Raw genomic sequence first — 26,440 nt, forward strand, 5'->3', positions numbered from 1 at the left:
TGTGTTATCGCGTGGTGAATATTGTATAGTTTCAGAGTGATCCGGGCTAATTCCTGGAAGCGGAGTTATGGAGCGCTATGTGCATTTAGCTAAAGTTGTTTACGTTGCTCGCCTGGACACAATACTATTTCCAAATCAAAGGTATATAATAGGTATGTATGTTTCATCATGAAGGCATCAAAGGGGGGGGGGTAGTTTTGTGATGCTCTGATCGTCAGCAACGGCATACGTTTTGGAGTACGTAACATATTATCGTTGTGATCGATGTGAAATCATTGTAGGATCAAAGTAGGTTTTATGTCATATAGTCCTTACCTTTGCTAGGAGGTATTGCAAAAAGAATATTCCAATTGTCTGATCGCAATTTCCAGTATTGATGTCCACCGTGTCCCTGACATGAAATGGGACAAACTATGCATGAAGTGTGCTGGACGCGTTCCAAGGGGCTCGAATGAAGCCTTTCACTTGCCCGGGTACCATTTCTCCGCCTGGACCATATAAAATGTAACACACAGTGTGAAATAAGGTTTCAAAGGATAGGCGATACTGCCACCTAGAAGGATTCGGCCGGCATTGCAATCTCGGTGTCTCAGAATGAGTCCCAATGATACACAGAGGTCCCTGAGACTGTAGAGAATAAAAAAACAAGTCATAAAAGAAAAAACTATAAAAACGATAGAAAACCCGACTATACTCGGGTTTTGGCGCTCAACGCATGGCGAGATAACCCGACTATAGTTGTGATTGACCGTGAATGAGTTAAAGATGCTGTAGGTGGTATTTTCTTTGGTTAAAATAAGTGTTAAGTAGTTCTACACTCCGACAACCATCACTGATATAGAGTGTTTGGTCAGTAACATGGGTCTCCCAGTCCATCCGCTCTGCAGTAAACAAAACATACATTTTCTGGTATCCCCTTCCCACTTTATCCAATCAGGAGAGAGAACCCTAGATATTTTTTACTCATTTCAAGAAATTTTACCAAGCCAAATTAGTTTACTGCACTGGCAGATTATTTTAGTTTTTATTTCTTATTTTTGTCAGACAATTATTTTTTTCAGTGTGGAGTTCTCTCTCCTGAATTGATAAAGTGGGAACGGGATACCAGAAAACTGCAGAGCGGAGGGACTTGGAGACCCATGTTACTGACCAAACACTCTATATCAGTGATGGCTGTCGGAATGCCGAGCTATTCTTTTAATATGTAAAGAAAATACCACTTACAGCTCCTTTAAACCTCGGAAATACCGCCGAACATGTGACAATATTTGAAGATGATGTTATTACTGAGCGATTGCTTATAAATGACTGTTTGACCATATAAAAGGTCAGCGAGAGTGAGACACCCACCATCACAGCTACACTTCCCACGCACTCCAGAGCATAGTCCACCCCTCCATCCGTCATCTCCACCAGGACCTCCTGGATGGGTCTGCTGTGGTCCTTGGGGTTCACAAACTCTGTGGCTCCAAACTCCTTGGCCTTCTCAGACTTGTCGGGGTTGATGTCCACGCCAATGATCCTGGTCGCCCCGGCGGCCTGGCAGCCCATGACGGTGGCTAGTCCGACGGCGCCGAGCCCAAACACTGCACACGTAGAACCAGGCTCAACCTGAAACAGACAACAATTTCTCTTTACTAGGGTTTTCCTGATCCCGATCCGTCATTTAATATTGAGTCTCTGCCGATACTGTGTTCCAATCTGATATTTGTGCTTTCCTAGATAATCTAGCAGCACAGTGCACACTTTTACAAGTATATTAAAGTGTTAGTAGAACTATTTTAATGTAGGTAAGATACGCTTGGTAGATAAATATATATATTTTTTTTTCTTTTACAAAAAGAGATCTGAATTTGGTTGTGTGTCTGATGGCCGCAGGCTCGGAAGGGGGGGGGGGGGGCTGGTTCGGGGTCTGGTCGGAGCATGGTGTTAAAGAGGCGTGATGCTTTGGTTCGCTGGGGCGCCGGACCAGTGGTCCTCGAGGGATGGGGATAGTGGCTGCCGCGTCTGATGAGGGTGGGGGCTCAGGATGTTCACTGTACAGTATGTCTCCATTATTGTCTTCCTTTTTTTTTTTTTTTTTTTTTTATGTTGCTGTTTTGTGATGTCTTTTTGTGTATTATTGTTATTGTTGTATTGTGATGTGTCCTGTTCCATGTGGTAACAAAGTTAAAATAAAAAAATATTTGATCACAAAAAAAAATATCTGAATTTGATTGGGCTCAATATACCAGATACCGATCAATTCAAATATGCCGTGATTGGCTCCGGTTCCGATCTGTTCGATCCGATTGGGACATCCCTACTCTTGAGTCTTTACCACCCATATTGTTTTCATCCACTGTATTCAATTTGTACTTTAGTTGAGTGTTTTCACTTTAAGGGACTTCATACTTTTACTCCGCTACATCTCAAAGCAAAAATCTAGTTTTTACTCCATTTCATTTATCTTTATTGTTCTTTATAATTTAGTATTGTTCTTTATTTATATTATCTTTATTATGCATCTTCCATTCATCATTGTTTACCCTTGAAAGTACTAGTTAGCTTTAAGTCAGTTTATTCAATTGATTATCATTAGGGATGCTCGATATTGGCTTTTTTACCGATACCGATATACCGATATTGTCCAACTCTTAATTTCCGATACCGATATCAACCGATACCGATATATGCAGGGTTCCCCCCCGCAAAAAAACTGAATAATTTCAGGTAATTAACATTACATATCTCTTGTTGTGGAATTAACACAACATTATGCATACTTTTGACAATAAATAAAATCAGAATTTGTTCTTACTTGCTTGCCTGGGTAAATAAAGGTTATAGAAATGTAAAGAAATATTAAAAATTAAAAAGAAAATTGTGAAAACCGATACCGATATTTTCCGATATCACATTTTAATGCCGATATCGGCCGATAATATCGGTAGGCCAATAATATCGGACATCCCTAATTATCATCCATTTTCACTTCGATGCAGGCAATTTAAAGTCAAAGACGGAATGTTTCTTTGTACCAAAGAATGCTATTAAAAAAGTATTCTAACTTTTTATACATAAATTGTAATTTCATATGTGTACTTGAGTAGAATTTTTAATGAAGGAATTTTGCCAGAGTACCAATCCATGATGGTATTTCTTTTATTTTACTGAAGGAATTGATTACTTCTACTATCACTGCAACGACTTCCGTAGCACAGAAGAGACAAAGCCTTCTCGATGTAGCATTGGGTAATATTTGACACAATCTTCTGTTGAACAAATGTAACATTGCATTTAATAGAATTAAATCTTTATTTCAAACATGTGAACATTTTAAATACATTAACATTTTATTTTTTTTATAAAAAACAACAACAAACCAAAATAGTTCAAACAAATTAAAACATATTTAATCATACCCCTTACATTTACATTTACATTTAGTCATTTAGCTGACGCTTTTATCCAAAGCGACTTACAAGTTCTGTACGACAAGCCATCAGGAAGAGCACAACTCTATCAGCTGAGTAACAATGTTCATCAAAGTGTTGAGTGCTACAGTGTAGGTTAGTTTATTAGGACAAGTGCATGACAGTATGGTTAGTTAGGGTTAGATTTTTTTTTTTTTTTTTTTATTCAGATAATGGTTGAAGAAGTGCGTCTTTAGTCGACGGCGAAAGATTGGACGTGTTTCGGCTGTCCTAACTGGGGTGGGTAGTTCATTCCACCATTGTGGGGCAAGGACTGAGAATAGGAGACTTCTCTTTGATGACCCTCCCGGAGCTTGGATAGGAGTAGGTCTGAGGCGGCCAGAAGATGCAGAGCGTAGGGGTCTTGAGGGTGTGTAGTTAGAGACCATTGACCGGAGGTAGGCGGGAGCAGTTCCCTTTGCCGCACGGTATGCTAGGTCGAGGGCCTTGAAGCGGATTCGTGCAGCAATGGGGAGCCAGTGCAGGTCCCTAAGAAGTGGGGTGACATGGGCCGACTTCGGTAGGTTTGAGATCAGGCGGGCCGCTGCGTTCTGAATGAGTTGAAGAGGCTTAGTGGCAGTGGCCGGGAGGCCAGCGAGCAGTGCGTTGCAGTAGTCGAGGCGGGAGATGACTGTTGATTGGACGAGGAGTTGGGTGGCTTCTTTTGTCAGGAAGGGGCGTATCCTTCTGACGTTGCTCAGGAGGAATCGGCAGGTTCTGGTTGTCGCTGCGATGTGAGCAGAGAAGTTCAACTGGTCGTCGAGGACAACACCAAGGTTCTTGGCGGTCGGGGACGCGGTCACAGCTGCATTCTCGACTGTGATGGAAAGGTCGGTCAGGGGGGAGGATTTGGCCGGCAGGTGGAGCAATTCTGTTTTGCTTAGGTTCAGTTTGAGGTGGTTGGTCGTCATCCAGGCGGAGATGTCGGACAGACAGGCCGAGATCCGCTCAGAGACGTGGATATCTGAGGGAGGGAAGGAGAGGAAGAGTTGAGTATCGTCGGCATAACAGTGGTAGGAGAAGCCATGAGACGTGATAATGTTACCCAGTGATTTAGTGTAGAGGGAGAAGAGAAGGGGTCCTAAAACCGAGCCCTGGGGGACACCCGTCCGCAGGGGACGGGTGGCCGACAGGGTCCCTCTCCATGACACTTGGTAGGAGCGGTCATTGAGGTATGATGACAACCATGTCAGCGCAGAGCCAGCCACTCCCATTCCTGCGAGGGCCGCGAGGAGGATCTGGTGGTTGACTGTGTCGAAGGCTGCAGATAGATCTAGGAGAATCAGGACAGAGGAGAGGCCTTTCGCTTTTGCTAAGTGAAGTGCCTCTGTGACCGCAATGAGGGCTGTCTCTGTGGAGTGACCAGTCCTGAAGCCTGACTGATTAGGGTCTAGGAGGTCATTCTGTAAGAGATAAGCAGTAAGTTGGTTGGATACAGCACGTTCAAGTGTTTTAGAAAGGAAGGAGAGAAGAGAGACAGGACGGTAGTTGCCTATGACGGTAGGGTTCAGGGATGGTTTTTTTATGAGGGGCGTGACTCTGGCTTGTTTTAGGGAGGTGGGGACCACCCCCGAGTTGAGTGAGGAGTTGATGGTTGCAGTTAGGAATGGGAGGATGTCTGGTGCTATGGACTGGAGGAGTGGGGAAGGTAGCCGGTCCAGCTGGCATGTAGTCGGACGGTTCGACGTTACCAGTGTCAGGGTCTCGGCTTCTGTAATGGGAGAGAAAGATGACAGAGTGAAGGATGAGGTTCTCGATTCAGCATTTGGAATGGGTGGGGGTTGGGAGAAGGAGCTGCGGATGTTCTCCACTTTTTCCTCAAAGAAGATCGCAAAGTCTTCGGCAGAGAAAGATGAGGGAGGGGGGGGTGGGGGGGGGAGTGAGGAGGGAGGACATGGTAGCATGCAGTTTGCGAAGATTCTTGGCAGAGGCCTCGATCCTATGGTGAAAGAAAGAAGCTTTGGCATTAGTAATGGTTTTGGAGAATGTTAACAAGAGGTTGTGATATGTGTCGATGTCAGCAGTGAGGCGTGACTTTCTATACTTCCTTTCAGCTGCTCTCAGGACCTGTCTTTGTTCTCTCACTGGTTCTGTCAGCCATGGACTGGGTGGGGAACGGCGGGCAGGTTTCTCAACGAGGGGACAGAGCTTGTCGAAGGAGGTTGCAAGGGCTGAGAGGAGGGTGGAGGTTGCCATCTCTGTGGAGAGAGCAGAGAAGGTGTCACTCAAAGGTAGAGTGGATAGTATGTCAGAGGAGAGGGTGGAGGGGGATAGGGAGGGCAGGTTGCGTCTGAGTGAGACGGTTTGAGTTGGGGTGAAGACCTTTCGGTTAAGCATGAGAGTTAGTGAGAAGGATATGAAGGAATGGTCAGATACATGTAGGGGAGTTACCGTGGTGTTAATGATGCTGGAGTTACGGGAAAATATGAGATCCAAGGAGTTGCCTGCTTTGTGGGTGGGAGGCATGGCAGTGGGAGTCAGGTCAAATGATTGTAGGAGGGAGACTACTATGACTGACTGAGATGAGTCAGGCAGGTTGAAGTCGCCCAATAGAAGGAGAGGGGTACCATCTTCCGGTAAGGAGCTTAGAAGCATGTCCAGCTCATCTGTGAAGTGATCGAGCGGACCTGGAGGGCGGTAGAGTGTAACAATGGTGAGATTGAAAGGATTAGAGACAGATACTGCATGATATTCAAAAGAGGAGAGTGACAGTGCTGGGAGGGGTGTTAAGTTTGTAGTCCATGAAGGAGATGTCATGAGGCCAGTGCCTCCACCCCGCCTGGAAGGTCGAGGTGTGTGAGTGAAGTTATAGTTTGTAGATAATGCTGCAGGTGTTGATGAGTTATTGGGGGTTATCCAGGTCTCAGTTAGAGCCAGGAGCTGCAGATTTTGACTATGGGCGTAGGCAGTAATGAAGTCAGCTTTCTTGACTGCTGATTGACAATTCCATAGGCCTCCCTGTACTGTGACAGGTGTATTAGTGGCTGTAGGAGGGTAGGATCTCTACTACTCAGTGATTGTGAATAAAGTCTAAATACATTTATACATACATACCTCCACATATCTACAGTACATTTAAAAAGCCCTTCTTCATCTCTGTACCTCATGTAAATCATGTCCTTATAGCTCTTTTTAAACTGGTTCATGTTTGGGCATTTCTTTAGCTCCACATTCAGACTCTGAAATACAGAAACTTTTCATTTTTGTATGAACACGAATATTTCCTGGTAGTAGATTATTTTTAGCTTCATACATTATTTGTGCTGTTTGAAATTCCACAAAATCTGTGAATTTGTATGTTTTTGACTTTAACACATTTGGCGCCAATAACGTCGTACAACGTGTTTCAAGGTCATGCTAATTCTGCCAAACTACGGCGTACGACGTTATTGATATCATATAAAAAATTTTCGCCATGGTATTCATAATTCCTCACCCAGCCTCGGCTGATACAGTGGGAGCCTGCACAACTCTGCAACGCTTCAATACTGCCGCCTGGTGGATGATCGGCGAGTTACAACCGGAAATGGTTCTCTGGTGATCTCTGTGCATCTGGGAAATGCGTCCGGCACTCACATATTGTTGTGGGACTCTAGACACACATCCGTGTATATGGATCGCTGCCATAACTCAATAATCAATATGATTTGGGCGTTTATTATTATTATACAAACCGGAAATGGATCTAGTAGATCGCCGTCAAATAAGTGGGATATTTTTCCTCCAGTCTCATCGGCGAACGGTAAGAGGACAGTAACGTTACTTTCAGCGTGAATGTTTATTATTATTAATTAGGGATGCTCGATATTGGCTTTTTTACCGATACCGATATACCGATATTGTCCAACTCTTAATTTCCGATACCGATATCAACCGATATCACATTTTAATGCTGATATCGGCCGATAATATCGGTAGGCCGATAATATCGGACATAATTTCTATAGAAATGTAAAAAAAAGAAAAAGAATTAAATAAAATTACAGATACTGATATTTTCCGATATCACATTTTAATGCCGATATCAGCCAATAATATCGGTAGGCCGATAATATCGGACATCCCTATTATTAATGCAAACTGCTCTGATCAATATATCACCCATACTACATAAAGCATTTACTGACGATCACGGAATTATAAACGACCCCCCCCCCCCCATTCATCCGCGCATGAGTCATAACGTTTAGGATCATGGCCAGTTGAAATTTTTAATATAGAGTGTATCTGCAACAAACGGCAGTTGATAATCTATATATGCGTTTATGCCTATAACTCACGTACTAGGAATTACTGCAGAAAACGATAAAAACATATTTATATTCTAGACGATATTTTCGTATGAATCTATGAATGAAAAAGTATAACGTTCCTACATCCTGAACGATAGATAATCGATGTTGAATGGGCCATAGTAATGTCAATTTAGCAATACAATTTAAAAAGTTATAGCCCTGCAAAGAAGGTGAACATCTCCATAGGCTTAGAGTGGTGGCAGAGAGTGGTATGAGACGGGCAAACTCTGTGGCAGTTAATGTGTTAAGAATAAACTAATAATACTTAGTATGATCTTGATAAATATGTAGTTTGACTGATAAATACACAAAATGGGTTTATTTATGTTGATTTAATTTGGTTGTGTTGATGTTTCCATTTTTTGCAAAATGGGTATATTCTGTTTGGTTTTACACAATAAGTCTATCGGTGTGTTGTGTGTGTGTAGGGGCAGGTATATATAAGATTTGTTCTTCTTCCTGTTCCTTTCGGCCATGGTATTTGGTGAATTATAGGAATATGTACTGTTGGACTGTGGTAATTCCATGTACGAATAAATGATGATGATGATGATGATGATGATGATGATGATGATGATGATGATGATGATGATGATGATGATGATGATGATGATGATGATGATGATGATGATATCCAGCATTATAATGTATCCTTATGGCTCTTTTTTTTGGATAAGATAAGGTAAGATATTCCTTTATTGATCCCCTTGGGGAAATTCGGGAATTAGACTATAGATGAATGCAGTGAACATTTATATGGATTGCCCCAAACCTCGGCACAGTAATTTAAATACAATAAAACCAGTGAACCGTAAAGATTGTGTGATATGAGTGTTGTGATCCAGAACGTGCTTTGCTTTACTCAATACTGAAATGCTTCTAGACAGTTTAGTTTGTACATGAACCTCATGCACACAGTCAATCACTTTCTCCATAGCCAGACAATGAGAACAAACTGTCCTAGAAAGCATTGTGCAAAGAAATCACTAGGGCTGAAAAATGAGTCTCTCTGCAGTTTTGGCATTTAGTGTAGAGAATGGCTCATGCTGCTTGTGAGACTACTTGATGGTGACAGAGAACATCTAGCTCCACCTAGTGGATGAAATAAAAATGCACTGCTGTCACATGAACCATGATAGTCTTCTCTGCCACATACTGATGTTGGCTGAGTGTCTAGTAATAATTAGTAATTACTTAGATGAAGTCAAAGTATTAATTACCTGCTATTTTTTATAAAATATTAATAATTAACCTGAGTGCCATATGAGTGGGCAGGACATGATCAATTATTAACATATATGTATCCATATTACTATGAATATGCAATGTTTTCTTGATTCTGAATGAAATGGCCATTCTCTGTTTCCAATTCAAAAGCATTGCATTGAGTAATAAGCAGGGGTGCAGTCGTAATATCAGAAGTGCCTGTACTCGGCGGTCAGGTGGCGTAGCGGAGATTGCGTTCGTCACCAACACCGGAGACAGGCGAATCCAGCTCACAGCTCCGGCGTTGTCACCAGCTTGGCTGGCCGTTCACACTAATACAATTGGCTGTATTAGAGGGTGGGAAAGCTGGCGGGGTGGGTCCGGGTCGTTGTAAGTAGTGACTCCTACAGTTCGGTCGGGGCGCCTGCTCAGCGCGGATAGGATCTAAGGGGGGTAGTGTGATCCTTCCACACGTTACAGTCCGCGCTGCCAGGTGAAAAGAAGCGGTTGATTGGCTAGACGTGTGTCGGAGGAAGCACGTGATAGCCTCCACTCTCCCAGACCGACTGTGGGGGGTAAGTGCGCAGCGACCAGGAAGGGGATTGGGAATTGGCAAAACTACTAACATTGGGATGGGAGAAAATCGGAGGAAAAAGGAGAAAAAAAAAGAAAAGAAAAAGTGCCTGTACTCTGTTTAAATGACGCCACGTGCACTTTTGTATGGCAGTGAATGCTGGACCTTGAAGCCCACCCTGCAGAAGTCCTTGGATGGGTGCTAATAATTTAGGACCTGCTCAGAGGTCATCAATCGGCACACATGCGATGCATGCATGCAATTCGTATCTGCGATTAACCCATCCCGTCGTCCTTCCCCCCCAAGGGCAGCCGGGAGCAGACAGGCGTCAACGTGAGCCGCGCCAGGGGACCAATCCAAGTGCTCCTGTCCGTCTTCGTCAAGGACGCCACAGCGTTAGCGATCTATTGTTGTGCATGTTTTTCCATTGGGTTTATCTTATCGGGGGGAAACCCTTGCGAGCACGGGGAGAACATGCAAACTCCACACAGAAATATGGGAGATACCCCACCTGGGTAACTGGCATCATGGAAACCTGGTCCCCAAGCGGGAATCGAACCCTGGACCTTCTTGCTGTGAGGCGACAGTGTTAACCACTACACCACCGTGCCGCTACACCAGAATGATGCGTGTGGTGCTCAACATCAACAGGGATGAGCATGTCACTAATGCAAACTTGTATGGGGGGGTGCTAAGGGTGAGCGAGAAAGTGGCAGTCAGGAGAATAAGGCTGGCAGGTCACTGTTGACACCATGTGACACCATGAGATGCCAACCAGCAAACTTGTGCTGTGGGAACCAACACACGGGCATCGATCACGAGGACATCCCACATTAACCTACGTGGACGTACTCAGGAGAGATGTGGGAACAGAATGCACCGGCGAGCTAGCCAGATGCATGGAGGATCGGGTGACTGGAAGCACCGATGGAGGGCCCGTCCGAAGACGACCTAGAGAGAGACGCGCATGCGCGCTCCCGCGCGCATACATGTTCCCTTGCGTGCGCACAGAATAGATGATTATTATGCATAAAATAGGAAACATGTTTGTATAGGAAATTACTAGTTTTAGTTTAGTTTTTGTAAATATTGCCTTGAAATAGAGAAGCTGAAAAAGGTAGCAGGATGTAGCCTTCAATATATAAAGAAATTATATTGTCAACAGATATGGTTGAAAAACAAACAATGTTTTAAATGTAATTGTAGATACAATATTGTAGTTACAATTTCTTTAATTGAATTAACTTAAACTAGAAAAGTAAATACAAACTAAATTAACAATGTAACTTACAGTTTACAGAAGGACAGTTTCCTTCTGAAGCACAACTTAAGAAATGTCTCATCCTTCCAGTCGGGACCATTGTGAGAGGTTCCACAGCTCAAGCAAACCCCCACAGGGCTTGTATTTTGGTTTTGCACTTCTCGTTCTTTGTTATGCTATTGCTATGCTATTGTTATGCAAAGACTAGGTGATAGATAAGTGCCGGTACTCGAGTGAAAGTTGTGAACGCATTTTTGTGTGCGCGCGCGTGCACATCCGTGCGCGTACTTCTGCTCAGAAAAGTGCTGGGACGGCGTGGTACCGCGTGGCATGACCACTGCACCCCTGGTAATAAGTAGCCTACCACCTTAAAAGAAAGCGGGAACAGGACGGGACAGGAGTAATTTTTGTGATTTCACCCACCCAGGAGAATTTGTTTTATTGAGTCTTGGGATGATGGTAAACTTGCAGGAGTGATAATCCACTTCTGTGTCAGGCTCTCTACTAAGAGCTACAGTTATCTTTTGAAGAGTTGAAAATGCTTGAATTCACATACAATTGTCTTATTGACTTAATTTCGATCTGTTCAAAATACTAAATGTTTAAACAAAAAAGAAAGAAAGAAATTATAAGAGATCAGAGATGAACAATAAAATGTATATATTTCATGTTGATTAGAGAAAGAGTTAGGGTTAGAATAATAATGATGCAGCGATGCAAAAACAGAATCCTCTCTGGTTGAAAATGAGGAAGGTGATGACATGGGTGTTTGATTGTTCTATCCCGTTTAGTTCAAGTCTACTGGTAAAACCTGGGAGCGACTGGTCTTCTATGTCAATCTGCCTACACATTTTTCAGTGCAAACTTGTGTGACAGGTCTGTGTTAATCTGCCTACAAATACATTTTCAACTTTGCCTCGACAATGCCAGAACGGAGTTTGCAAACACCGGGCCAAGGTGCTTTACGTCAAGCTACAGTAGCTCGCTAACGTTAGCTAACCAGCATCGCATCCAGGCGATCACAACACAACGTTGGAGCACTCTGGGAAGCAAAACACTGCCATTGGCTTAAACCTAAAAGGAGCATGACATCATTATCTACTTTTTCTCCCATTTTTCTATTTTTCTCCCATCCCAATTTCGTATCGTCCAATTCTACCCTCCCCTGTCTCGAACGCTGTTAGGCCATGCCTCCCACAAGCCGGCTGCAATGTGGACTAAGCCTTGCATCACATGTCCCCTCCGGTACTCGAGGAAGCAGCAGTCGCATCTTTTCACCTGCACAGCGTGATCTCGCAACGTCGGGGGTCTGCGTTTGGAGGGCACGCCGCCCCCGTCGCTTCCTGATTCTGCTGCGCAGGCACACCAACCCACCTGTAGGAGTCGCTGTCCACAATGTCCGATCCCCACCCATCAGCTTCCCACCCCCTAATACTGCCAATTGTATTAGTATGAACGACCAGCCAAGCTGATAGCAATGCGGAGAGCTGGGCTCGAACCCAGCGTCTCCTGCATTGGTGGTGAGCGCCTTGCCCACTGCACCACCTAGCCGCCCGCTAGCTAACATTAACTAACCAACTCAGTTGTATTGCTGCTACACTGTATCACAACAGAACATGGAAAACATCATGCCATCTCCAAAGGTTGTAGCTAGCTACTTCTCACGTGTGACTACTGACTACAGATTTGTTTGACCACAATCACAATCAAGAATACTGCTAACTCTGCCCGAGCATTCCTAGAAATCAAGTTCAACCTCCTGAGTTGCTACAAAATGTAGTTCTGAGAACCTCATGTAGAGGTTTACGATGGAAACAATTTTGGAACTTGTGAGCTTGGTTTGACAGCACGGTTCACCACAGCAAGTTCTTACAGTGGAAGAGGGCCATGTGTGTGTGTGTTGAGGCCAAATGGAACATTCCAAGAAATCCCTCACCAGTGTTTCTCACAGGTTGCCAGTTTACTTAGGCTGGCTAATATTAGTTTGTTGAAACACTTCGTAATTATATCAAACTAAATAAATACTACCTCTCCAAACACAAGAGTGCTTTGCTAGCTCAATCTTGATGAAAAACTAAGATAGATAGATAACTAAAAATAGCTTTACATTCATAAATTAAATCACAGCAGGTAAACAGTTGATACCAAGTGCATCACATCAGCTGCCTGCTAAAGCTATGCAAACAGATGTGAATAGTTAGGTGGATACATTGTAGACCTAATGTCAAGGAGGAATGATCTCAGTATTTCTTTTATTACTAGGTACAAAGTACTGAAGTTGCTCCATTAACAACCATCAATAGACTAATTCTTGTTGATATGCTAGAGGAGAAAACATGGCCTATGAGTGTGGGTGAAAGACTACTCAAGTAATCATCTGGCAGGTTATGGGCGTTTTGATTGGCTGTTGTGGCAGTTTCAGAGAAGCATCAAGTGCGTTGCAGAGGGCTTTACACTATGCAACTCAAATGCAACCAAGTTAGTTGCGTGAAAGTTTCACCATGTAAACCCCCTGGGGGGGTTGCACTGTTACTATGTGTGAGTCCTCGCTGGGATGAGAAACAGGATGGCGTTGTCTAATGTGTGAATGGCGAGAGATGGAGCCAAGCAGGTCAGATGATTGAAGGCGATAGTAGTACTTTTTGTGAGAGGACAAGTTCAGTCTGACCCTTTGAAAATGTACCTTGGTGGGTGGAAATGTACATGGGTGGGTGGAAATGTACATGGGTGGGTGAACATCTTACCTGGGTGGTAGGGCTGGGAGATTAATCGAGTTTCAATTTCAATTAAGATTTTGAAAACGATCATGAAAACAAGATAAAATGATTAACGCATGCCGTGGTGCTTTCAGTTTGTCCTGTGTTGTAAATTACCCACAAGCCCAAACTGTAGTTTCACAGCAAATCAATGAGTAATCATGTTTAATCATTTTCAATATCAATCAAAATAATTGTGATCATGATTTTTGCCATAATCAAGCAGCCCTATTCAGGGGTGTAGCTCCAGATTCTGGGCCCCATGAAAGAATGTATTTGTAGGCCCCCAGTGAATGCGAGCGCGCGTAAGCGAATTTTTTTTGGCCATTTTTTTATTGATGAAAACGCATAATATGGTTTTTACCTATACATTCGGATCAGCAGTTCAGCACCTGCACTGTTGGTGGGTGAGCCTAGTAAAGGATGTCGCATTGCGTTCATATTCAATGAATGGACCAATGCAATAGTCTACCAAAGCCCCCCCTCTCTCTCTATATATCTCACACACACACACACACACACACACACACACACACACACACACTTCAGAAACAAACATAGTATCAATGAGAGCATCAATAATACACCTGAGTGATGTCTAGTAAAAAAAAAAAAAAAAAATCTTTTTGGGGCCCCCCCCTCAGTGCTGGGCCCTTGGAATCATCCTAAGCTACCCCCCCCAGCTACGCCCCTGGCCCTATTGGGTGTGTGTAAATGTATCTGGGTGGGTGTAAGTGTATCTGGGTGGGTGTAAATGTACCTGGGTGGGTGTAAATGTATCTGGGTGGGTGTAAATGTACATGTGTGGGTGCAAATGTACCTGGGTGGGTGGAAGTGTATCTGGGTGGGTGTAAATGTACCTGGGTGGGTGTAAGTGTATCTGGGTGGGTGTAAGTGTATCTGGGTGGGTGTAAATGTACCTGGGTGGGTGTAAATGTACCTGGGTGGGTGGAAGTGTATCTGGGTGGGTGTAAATGTACCTGGGTGGGTGTAAATGTACCTGGGTGGGTGTAAGTGTATCTGGGTGGGTGTAAGTGTATCTGGGTGGGTGTAAATGTACCTGGGTGGGTGTAAGTGTATCTGGGTGGGTGTAAATGTACCTGGGTGGGTGTAAGTGTATCTGGGTGGGTGTAAATGTGCCTGGGTTGGTGTAAGTGTATCTGGGTGGGTGTAAATGTGCCTGGGTGGGTGTAAATGTGCCTGGGTGGGTGTAAATGTGCCTAGGTAAATGTAAGTGTATCTGGGTGGGAACAATGCTCACCTTGCCTGTTTTTAGAGCAGCACCGTAACCAGTGGTGATGCCACAGCCAAGCAGACACACTTTGTCCAGAGGAGCATCGTCTCTGATCTTGGTGACGGAGGTATCAGGAACCACAGTGTACTGGGAGAAAGAGCTGACGCCGAGGAACTGGTAGACCTGCTGCCCTTTGCAAGATATCCTGCTTGTGCCATCAGCTAATACACCCATCTGAGTGTTCGCCCTAAGAGGACATAGAAAGGGATTGAATAAAAAATACTACACATACACCTAAAGCAATCAGTATAGAATAATCTGTGCGTGTGGTTGTGTGCGTTTGCATGAGTGTGTGCACATGTTACCAGTTCTTCTTGCATAAATTAGTCTTAGGACTGAGACAGCGCTCACACTCTCCACACTGTGGTAAAAACAGCGGAATAACTTTATCACCTGTGAACAGAAAAAAGGGACATGCGTTAAAGGGAAATTCGACTGCAAAACAACATTAAACTCATTCACCAGATTGAGGTAGGAATGACAACATTTGACTGCGCCTGCCCTTTTTCGCCTCAATGCAGTCCTTTGTAAAGCAGCATGCGCAGTCGTTTATGTCTCTGGCCTAACTATGCACAGAACTGGCTGTGGGGTCATTTTACTTTGTAGTAAAGCAACTTTCTTTTATAAATACAAGATAGGCTGATTGATTGATTGATTGATTGATTGAAAAGTTTATTAACAGATTGCAGAATGGGTACAGTACAGTACAGCTCAATACACACAATTGTTAAGGGGATGCAGACCAGAGAAAGACTTTCGTCTTGTTTACATCAGGGTCCCCCATTTTCAATTCATCATAACATATATGACATACATGACATACAGATAGACAGTACTGCTACATCTATACATCAGAGTGGAATTACCCTTTAAGTATCACTTAGAATCTTGAAGGACTTGTTAACTAAGACCTCACATGAAGCTACGTTTAGCTACAACACGATCAAACTCATTCACATCCAGAGATTGTAAACCACTGTGCCAGTGTGTTTTCTAAAATATCTGTAATATTAGGGCTGACCCGCACGGATTAAAGCTTCAATTGCTGCCATGGTAATCGATGCCAAAATCACAATTTGAATGCTTAGTTTCCTCTTTGTTTGCAGGTTTTTATTTTATTTTTATTATTACAAAAATGTGCCTATATCCAACCTTCATTTTGAAAATCAGATCAGAATCTGATTACCGTAATTCCTCTATTAGTAACCCCGGCTTGTATTTGTTTCAACTGTAGCGGGTACCAGGCTTGTATTAGGAGGAGGCCTGTATAAGAGGGAGGCCTATATTTCAAATTTTCAAACGGATCATAATGAATAAATCAACATTTTGTGTCAGTTTGAACCCAGTAAAATGTACTGGGTTCATTTATTGAAACCAAGTACTGTATGAAATAGTAAACAGTGCAATTACAGGTGGTCACTGGTCATTTCAACGTTTTCAAAGTGAAATCAAGTAACTAGCTCAGTATGCAGCTCAGTATATTAGTAACCCGGCTTGTATTAGGAGGCCGGCTTATAATTGCTTAGCTCAAGAGCGCACCCGGCCATTAATAGAGACCCGGCTTGTATTTGAGACCCGGTTACTATTAGAGGAATTACGGTAAATCACATTGAATGACACTGCTTGTGGGAAGAATGAAGGTTAGATTATTCTCTGATAATTTCTAATGAGGCTTCTAAGCTAAAAGAAAGAAAAGGTAATCGGGACAGTCCTAATCTCTATGGGCGTACACAGTAAGTAGTTGGTCGTTTTACCTGGTGAGAATTTGGTGACACCAGTGCCAACACTCTCCACCACTCCTGCTCCTTCGTGGCCCAGGACTAACGGGTAAGGCCTCTTGGTCATCTTTTCATCCGCCTCATAAAGATATACCCAGTCTGTGTGGCACACTCCACTGGCTGCAACCTGTCAAAGCACTGGTTCTTAGTCCATGCTCTTTAGATGGCAGTCGGCCAGTGGTGGAAAGTCTTTTTTACTCAAGTACTGTACTTAAGTACAATTTCAAGCTACTTGTACTGTACATATTTTCATTTTAGAGAACTTTATACTTTTACTCCACTACATTTCAAAGGAAATATTGTACATTTTAACTCCACTACATTTATCTGAACCCATCAGTTACTAGTTAATTTGAAGAAAAATATGGCAAGAATGTATGAAGATTATAGGCTTTCACATTTGAAGCCTGACAACTTCAGAGCAGCATAACTGGACCATATACCACTTTAACATAGGGCTGGGCGATAAAGCGATAACGATAACTATCGCGATAAATTATCTCCTCGAAATAAACATGAAACGTGGTCGCAAAGTTTCGATATATCGATTTTCCAAGCTTGGATATGAGCACATGCACTAACCAATCAGTGAAGGAGATGGCGACAGCGAAGGAGACCCGCGGTGCACCTCTGGGTAGTAAACAAGGCTGGCTAGGATCATTAGCTTGCACGCCGCTATTTTATAGTTTACGTGCGGAGTGGGTGTGTGACGTGAATTCTGAGGCCACGTTAGAGTAGTGTGGGGTATGCGGTGGACGTTGTTGCAATGTATTGGGGCGGAACGGAGTATTTTAGGGTGATAGTTAGTACATTGGAAACAAGGCTGGCTAGGATCATTAGCTTGCACGCCGCTATTTTATAGTTTACGTGCGGAGTGGGTGTGTGGCGTGAATTCTGAGGCCACGGTTAGAGTAGTGTGGGGTATGCGGCGCCGGTGACATAACCTTTAATCAGAGCAGCATAACTGGACCATGTACCACTTTAACATGCTTGATTGATTGAAAACGTTATTAACAGATCACAGAACAGATCACATTCAACAGATCATGATGAATTGAAAATGGGGGACCCTGATGTAAACAAGACAAAAGTCTTTCTCTGGTCTGCATCCCCTTAACAATTGTGTGCATTGAGCCGTACTGTATTGTACCCATTCTGCAATCTGTTAATAGTTTTGAATCAATCAATCAATCAGAATGGGTACAGCTCAATACTAACAACTGCTAACAGATTTTTTTTTTTTTTGTATTGTTTACATAAGGGTCCTCGATCTTCAATTCATCAAGACATTTATGACATACAAGACATACAAATATACGGTACTGCGTAAGAAAAAGAGATCAAAAAAATATATAGATCCGGGGCGCCAGGGTGGCACACCACGTAACTGCGCTGCAGTGCAACGCGGTCGTCCCGGGTTCGACTCCCGGACCTAAGTTCAAGTTCAAGTTTCAAGTTTCTTTATTAGTTGTCATACAAAAATACAGAATACTTTTATATGAAATGCTTTTTCCTGTTTTGCTCCTGAGAGTGTGCTAGATAAAAAATAGATAAAGTATAAAATAGAAGTCAAAAGTACGTAAACAAGTGTAAACAAGTGTTCAATATACATATATACAATACAGAGTAGAGAAAATTAGTAACTGAGTTACAATACAATATACAGTACAATGCAGAAATGGGATGAGGTGTACAACTTAGGGTAAGGTGCAATGAGGTATGAGTTGTAGTGCAAATCTCTTTACCAATAAATATAAAGTGTGTTAACACTAGAACAGCCATGGAGAAAATGTCACCGATTCCCGCCGGAACGGGTCAGATGACCCGACAGCTTATATGAGAAATATGAGAAAAATAAACAGTGTAAACTATATAATTACCTCTTAATATAAAAATATGAGGTTTACCACAGGTTCTAGTGACAACATTTTATTTTTTACTATGGCCCATTCAACGTCCTATATCTATTGTTCAGGGTGTAGCAACGTTATACTTTTTCATTCACATATTCATACTAAAATACGGTCTAAAGTATAAGTATGTTTTTATCGTTTTCTGCAGCTTTCTCCAGAACTTGATTTCTAGCCCTAAATGCATTATATTGATGATCAAATACAGTTTGGTAGGAATCTGTGCGAGATAAAAAATTTCAAATGGACGTGCTTCTAGAAGTTACTACGTATCATCTGATGTTGACCGGATGGGGGGGGGGGGGTCGTTTATAATTCCGTGGGCAACGTTATATCATTAATCTAGTGTGGGTGATATGATCATTAGAGCAGTTAGTATAGAAGACATTAAAAAATAACGCTGAAACTCACCGTAGCTTCCTCTCGCCGTTGGGAGATGAGCGTGGAACAGAATTTTTTCTATTATGGGATGTCGAAATATCCGATCCATTTCCAGGTTGTATAATAGTATATACGTCCAAATCATGTTGTTTATCGAGTTATTGGTAACGGATCACTATCCGTTGTGATCAGCTCAAGTCCTGGGCAGTGGTGCAGTCGTAATATGGGAACTGGTAACGTGCATGCGCACAGAACAGATTTTTTTTTTTTTTTTTTTTTAATAGAGAAGCTGAAAAAGGTAGCAGGATGTAGCCTTCAATATATAAAGAAATTATATTGTCAACAGATATGGTTGAAAAAAAAACAATGTTTTAAATGTAATAGTAGTTACAATTTCTTTAATTGAATCAACTTAAACTAGAAAAGTAAATACAAACTAAATTAACAATGTAAGTTACATTGTTAATTTAGTTTGTATTTACTTTTAGTTTAAGTTAATTCAATTAAAGAAATTGTTTTACACACAAACACAAAAGCAAACTTAAAATAATCAGACAACTTGTGTTTACTTGAAGTTTGTGTGTGCATGACTCCTAGTGCACAGCAAGGGAGGTTTGGTGATGAACCTGTGGTGCGCTCACACCCACTCGCGCGCGCAGTTATACACACACACACGCACACACACACACGCACACACACACACACACACACACACACACACACAAGCGCATATACGCAAGTGCAATCTTTCTATCATACACGCTGTTCTTGCTCTCTATTTGTGTGAATGTGCGCGCGCGAGAGCAATTGGAAAGCTGGCGCGCAGCACAGCAGACGCTTGATTTAATCATAAGCAGATAGCCAACACCCAGACACCTAGTCTATACCTGCGCTTTTTGTTATGTAAAACGGTGGCCGCCGGGTACTTGGTCACAACGAATGGATACAGCGCATTTTTGTGTGCGCGTACACGCGAGTACACATCCGTGCGCGATCGCGCGTACTTAGTTCTGCCTCAGTGATCTGGTAACACGGCGTGTAACCGCGTGTGACCACGACTGCACCACTGGTCCTGGGACTATTAGCGAGTGATCGGACCGAATTGAAATGAGCACCAGCTTCCACTTCCTGTTTATGCCCTGGGCGATCCGCCGATCGGCTACCAGATGGCGCTCTTGAACCGTTGTAGAGTTGAGGGGCTCACCAGTACATCTCATGTCTCCGGGGGAGAAATATGATCACAGATTTTTGAAATATTGATATCAAAGACGCTGTCCAGCGTCTTCGGCAGAATGAGCATGGCGGGGAAAGACGTGTTTCAGCGTCAACGGCGATTAAAGTGTTAATTTAAAATAATTTAAAAAAATATATATATATTATATATATATCTTTTTTTGGAAGAGCCACACATTGACGGGCAAAGAGCCACATGCGGCTCGCGAGCCACGGGTTGGCCACCCCTGCGCTAGACGCTCGCAAAGTGCTGTGACTTCCCACATATATATTCCATATATGTGGAATAACGTTCCAATTACATTTTCCTGAAGTCATTTAGAAATTTCAGAAACCGTGCCAGATAAAACAGGTACTTTTAGGAAAAGTCATTGAGTGACAGAGCTGGAGCTCGACCGAGTGACTAGGATACATTTATTGAAAATGCCTAGGGGTCATTTGACCCCTTGTCGGCTGTGCTAGTGTTAAAGTGTCTAAAGTGAGTAAAGTGGGTGCTACAGTGAGTTGTTTATTTAAAGTGAGTGTGTACTTGTGTGGATGTGTGTGCTGTGAGTGTTATTTGATGGTTTGTTACATAGTGTTATTGTCATTGAGCATCCTGATGGGCTGGGGATAGAAGCTCCTTCTGAGTCTCTCTGTACTGGCCATGATACTCCGGTATTGCTTGCCTGCCCACAGCAGTTCAAAGAGGCAGTTGTTAGGGTGACTAGAGTCTTTGATTATTCTCTTAGCCTTACTCCTGCAACGCTTGTTGTAAATGTCTTGGAGAGTGGGAAGCCCACCTCCAATTGTGCGTTCGGCTGAACGGGCCACTCTCTGTAGTCTGCTACAGTCTTGTGCGGTGCTATTCCCAAACCAGGAGGTGATATTGCCAGTCAGGATTGTGCATTTGTGCTATTGTGCATGAGTAGAAGTTCTTAAGGATCTTCTGACTCACTTTGAACTTCCTTAGGCGCCTAAGGAAGTAGAGGCGCTGTCGTGCCTTCTTGACTACACTGTCAATGTATGTGGTCCATGTCAAGTCCTCGCATATGTGGACTCCGAGGTACTTAAAACTGTTCACTCTCTCGACCGGTGCCCCGTCGATGCTGAGGGGGCTGTAGTCCCTGACCCCCGACCTCCTAAAGTCCACAATCATCTCTTTTGTTTTGCTGACGTTCAGGGAGAGGCAGTTCTCCTGACACCACCGCACCAGAACCTCTACCTCTTCCAGGTAGGCCCTCTCATCATTTGCAGATATCAGGCCCACCACTACTGTGTCGTCAGCAAATTTGATGATTGTGTTGTTGTTCCGCTGTGCCACACAGTCATGTGTGTACAGCGAGTAGAGGGGACTCAGAACACAGCGACCTTTGCAGCATGTCCTCCCCCCATATCTTCTCCCATCCTTCCTCTCTGCTGCGCCTGTCCAATAAAGCAATAAAATGCCAAACAAATTAGGGATTCACATTCCTTTACGACTGTGGGTAGGGCGTTCCACATTATTGTGGCATAATTGCTAAACGTGTTTAGTCCCTTGTTTGAGCCGAATCTGGGTTGAACGTGATTTGTGAAACTCCCTCTGGTGTTGTGGTTGTGGACTTCACTGACCTTTAGGAAGTATTTCAACAGGTACATGGTTATCTTAGTGGTGTAGTGTATCTTGTAGACCAGGCCCAACTTTATTAACAGATTGCAGAATGGGTACAATACAGTACGGCTCAATACAAACAATTTTTAACACTTTGAGTGCCGACGACGTGTTATGTCGGTATTTCATGCCCCCCGTTGAGTGCCGACGACGCAAATTGTCGTTTTATTTTTTTTTTAGCGATCTGAATTCATATTTCATCAACCGAGTCTCCCGTTGGTACAGCAGCCCCTCTAGGAGCTCCGATGGGAAAATACCGCCCCCTATCGTCTATCCCTGTGTAACTGCAGGCCATTCGATTATACTGGTGGATGTGTGGTGGATGTGTGTGGGGGGAGCCTACTGGTTCCACTATGCTGGCGAGCCGTCTGATCAAGAGGGAAGTGATCGCGAGATGGAAATATATATGGAATATATATTTACAGCAGCCAATAATCAATCAATAAACGGGATCGATATTTGGAATGGCGATCAGGAATTGGAATAATCTTTTTGGAGAACATCTGATCTAAGGTAAGGAATCTATGTTACCAGTCTTGAGGTAATCGGAGCTGTTTTGAACTATATCTCAGCGTGTCCCGTATGTGTGTGTGTGATGTTGAGGAAATGAGGTAATCGATTTCTCAGCTCGCTTCTATAGCGTGCATAATAGGCTTGGGCGGTATCACTTTTTTCATACCGTTATACCTTGATTATATAATACCCCGGTGTACGGTATTGAACGGTATGACTTTCATTTTCATCAGGGGGGGGGGGGGGGGGGGCAACCTGTGGCAACCCGTGTTACCAAGTAAACAAATCGCGGAGATGGCCAGTTAGCCATCTATCATTAGCTCTCAGAATGGAGCCACTAGCCAGAAGCCCACAGCATCCTAGTAATACTAACGTTAACTCTCAGAATGGTAGCCAGCAGCCCCGCAGCACCCTAATACTAGTAGTTAGTATTGTGTATTTAAAAACACACCGGACTGCGACGTAACGTTTTACCGTTTATTTGCTTGTTCCACCAGTCCACAACAACACACACTCTCGTTACCACAACGTTTTACGGTATTTTCACAGCACTGTCGCAACATTACCGTAAAGCGTGACCACCGTTGTGATACACATACACAACAGTTAGCTCTCAGAACAGCCAGTTAGCCCGCAGCACCAGGCAGCAACGGTAAGCGTGTCTCGACTCTCATTTAATTTCCAGTGAAGCGGGGTTTCCCCTCCTCCTCCTGTGTGTGTAGACAACCACGCTGCCTCACTCCACTAGTGACTCGAGGACTGGTCTCGCCCTCTGCTGGCGCGTGTGTGCAGTGCACTACAACCAACCACTGTTAAAACTCCATTTCACTGTAATATAAACTGAAATGGATCTGTGATTTTGACGGTATTGATTTTCAATACCGTCGGTATCTCTAAATACCCCGGTATACCTTAATACCGTCATACCGCCCATGCCTAGTGCATAAGTACACATATACTATCGATAATCTAGCGTTTATTTGAAAACGATTCATAAATAGGCCGACAAATGACAACGTGTCTAGTGTATTCGAGAATATTCCAATAAATGCCGTTTATGAGGGAATCTTTCTATTTTCCGGAAATTTTCGAGAAAACGATAGCTTTTCGAAATGCTATAAAAAGGATATGAACCGATTAAAAAACAATCCGTTTCGACAATGTTGACTGCAAACAAGTCATTGATAAGCGACGGGCAGATTAGACACATAGCCATAATTTAAAACATAGATTATGCGTTTCGTCGCTATCATTGAAGTGGGTGGCGGCATTCAAGGGGGTAAAAAGGAAAACACGGCCGGCACTGAAAGTGTTAAGGGGATGCAGACCAGAAAAAGACTTTCATCTTGTTTACATCAGGGTCCCCGATTTTCAATTAATCAGGACGTTTATGACATACATGACATACGGATATACAGTACTGTTTCATCCTCACATTTATGACATACAAGATATACAAATATACAGTACTGTTTATGAGAAAGAGATCATAAAAAAGATATATATATTCGAGGGGGAAGGAACTGTACATTGGAGGTGGTTGGGGGGGGGTTTGGACATTTACCGGGGCCAGTTTCGAATTGCAGCCACATGTAGGTGCTCTTTGAAAGCGGTTTTGAAGGAGGGTAGGGATTCACATTATTTTACGGCTGTGGGTAGGGCATTCCACATTGTTGTGGCATAGTTGCGAAACGTGTTTAGTCCCTTGTTTGAGCCAAATCTGGGTTGAACATGATTTGTGGAACTCCCTCTGGTGTTGTGGTCATGGAATTCACTGACCTTTGGGAAGTATTTCGACATGTACTGGTATCTTAGTGGTGTAGTGTATCTTGTAGACCAGGTCCATTGCAAGTTTCTGTACTCTGAGTCTGTCATCTACTCTAGGTTGTCAAAATGGTCAGAGGTGAGGTGGGTTCTAGGAGTAAGGCCAAGCAGTAGTCTGACCAGTTTGTTTTGTGATATTTGTAGTCTTTTTTTAGGGCCTTTGAGGTGCAAGCATAGTCATAGTACCCTTGAATGAGTGCTCCTGTTAGAGTATTCAAGGTATTCTTGTTTACCAGAGAGGAGATCCGGTACAAGAATCTTGTTCGTTGGTTGACTTTTTTTTTTTATTACATTGGTTGCCATTTTGTCACAGGAAAGATTTGCCTCTAGGATGGAACCCAGGTAGACAATTAAGCTCACAAATAAAGACTTCCAGAAATGCAAGATAATGCTTCCTCGTGTTATTGGTTAATTTAGTAGGAGCATCTCACCTTGATGCGCACTTCATGAGCTTTAGGTGGGGCCACCTCCACCTCTTCAACAGTCAGAGGTTTACCAGGTTCCCATGCTACAGCTGCCTTGCACTTGATTACCTGGGGGGAATAATGCATCTTCCGAGAGCTGTACTGTACCCATTCTGCAATCTGTTAATAAAGTTTTCAATCAATCAATCAATCAACCGTTATCATACATCGTGAGGTGCATAAAGGCGAACCGGGTGTAGCTGTTTACTGAAGTGAAAATAGTTATCTTATTGCATGTGATGTAACCAATCCCAGGAGGGAGGCTATGTGACACAAGGCCACACAGATGACTAAATGCCAATAGCAATGTGTAAATAATAGTGGTGTATGACAGGCTTTTTTTTCTTACCTGACCCTCAGTTGACATTTTAATTTGGAGTAAAACATAAGCAAATGTACTGAAGATGAGTGGTTAACGCCTTTAGGCAAAATATTATGTTATTGGGTTTTGGTCTGGAATCTTGTAAGTTCTGGCCCAACTTCCAAGTGGCAGGCAACGTGATTACTCTCCTGCCAGAGTTGGACTGTTCCGCTGTGTTGCGGGGGCTGCTGTGACGTAGAGGCGCAGAGACGGTACTGCTCAATAGGGTCCAGCTGCAGCGCCGGAGAATCCTCTCACCGGGCAGCCTGTAGCTGTTCCGCAACCGTTGCTATTTCCGGGGTAGGCCTGATTGGCCCCGACAGGCACGTGACCCGCCGCGGCCACGCCCCGCGGCAGCCTCAGGACGCTGCAACGAGGCTGCTGTGGTTCACAGGCGCTTTCCGCCTTCAACGCCACCCGCAGCATTAGGAAGGAGTTTGCGGCGCCTTTCACATCGCAGTCATCAGTCATAATAATCGCGCCGCAGTCGGCAGTCATGCAATCATTTATCATTTAACATGTGAAAGGCATACATTGTTGTATGAAATAAAATAGTATAGAGACATATGTACAGCGTCAGCGTCGCGCCGCAGTCGGCAGTCATGCAATCATTTAACATTTGAAAGGCATACATTGTTGTATGAAATAAAATAGTAGGCTATAGAGACATATGTACAGCGTCACGCCGCAGTCGGCAGTCATGCAATCATTTATCATTTAACATTTGAAAGGCATACATTGTTGTATGAAATAAAATAGCTGGGAGAATATGCTCACGCGAGCGGCATCGCTGAGCTCTGGTGACGGTCTTATTGGGGCTTATGCCGAGAACAGCAGTAACACAACATTGCAACTGTTGTGTTACTGCTTTCTGACCGAATTAGTCATTAATTTGTAGCTATAAAGACATATTCATAATCCAACATATGTGTAAAGAAACAACATATTCCGATTGGAAGGACTCCCAGCTCCTTCCTGCTCACGTCTCACAGGGCTGAGCTGTGCACGGCTTTAGTCTCACTCGAGTGAGGAGGAGCGGAACTTCGGAAGACCGCTGGTTCTCCAACATACAGCGGTGTGCTCTTCAGAATGTACCGGGAGAAACGTTTACTGTACCCCGCAGACATAATAAGCATATAAGCAGTGCTTACTAATGTTATTAGTTACGTTATTTCTGACCGAATTAGTCATTCATTTGTCTAGCACAGTCTCTAACAGTGTAACAGTAAGAAGCATTTTGGATAAAAGTATTCTGTACTTCTGTATGACAACAATGTATGCCTTTCAAATGTTAAATGATTAAATGATACACAGCGAAATCTACGCTCTCGCCTCTCATCCTGCTTTCGCCAACGGCAGCGATGTGAAAGGCGAAGCAAACTCCAGCAGTAGCGCGCTTGCCGCTGGGGCTGCCGCGGGGCGTGGCCGCGGCGGGTCACGTGCCTGTCGGGGCCGCCTGTAGCTGTTCCGCAACCGTTGCTATTTCCGGGGTAGGCCTGATTGGC

At 43.5% G+C, this 26,440-nt stretch overlaps 1 protein-coding gene across 2 annotated transcripts in view; it reads right to left on the minus strand.

The window, feature by feature from the left end:
- The window catches only part of LOC311242747 (alcohol dehydrogenase class-3-like), a 32,464-nt gene extending 7,403 nt beyond the window's left edge, over positions 1 to 25,061 (minus strand). Inside the window, exons 1-6 of one of the 2 annotated variants that reach the window (XM_084331766.1) lie at positions 24,924 to 25,061; positions 24,542 to 24,643; positions 16,596 to 16,746; positions 15,147 to 15,234; positions 14,809 to 15,028; positions 1,351 to 1,611 (exon numbers count right to left, since the gene is read on the minus strand). In XM_084331766.1, coding sequence (XP_084187892.1) covers positions 1,351 to 1,611; positions 14,809 to 15,028; positions 15,147 to 15,234; positions 16,596 to 16,746; positions 24,542 to 24,643; positions 24,924 to 24,941 — 840 coding nt within the window. In that variant the 5' untranslated portion in view covers positions 24,942 to 25,061. Of the gene's footprint in view, positions 1 to 1,350; positions 1,612 to 14,808; positions 15,029 to 15,146; positions 15,235 to 16,595; positions 16,747 to 24,541; positions 24,695 to 24,923 lie in introns of both variants that reach the window. The other variant, XM_084331765.1, reaches the window with a different exon arrangement.
- Between the last annotated feature and the right edge of the window lie 1,379 nt (positions 25,062 to 26,440).

This window comes from Notolepis coatsorum, assembly GCF_963971535.1.
Source record: "Notolepis coatsorum genome assembly, chromosome: 16".
Lineage (NCBI taxonomy): Eukaryota > Metazoa > Chordata > Actinopteri > Aulopiformes > Paralepididae > Notolepis > Notolepis coatsorum.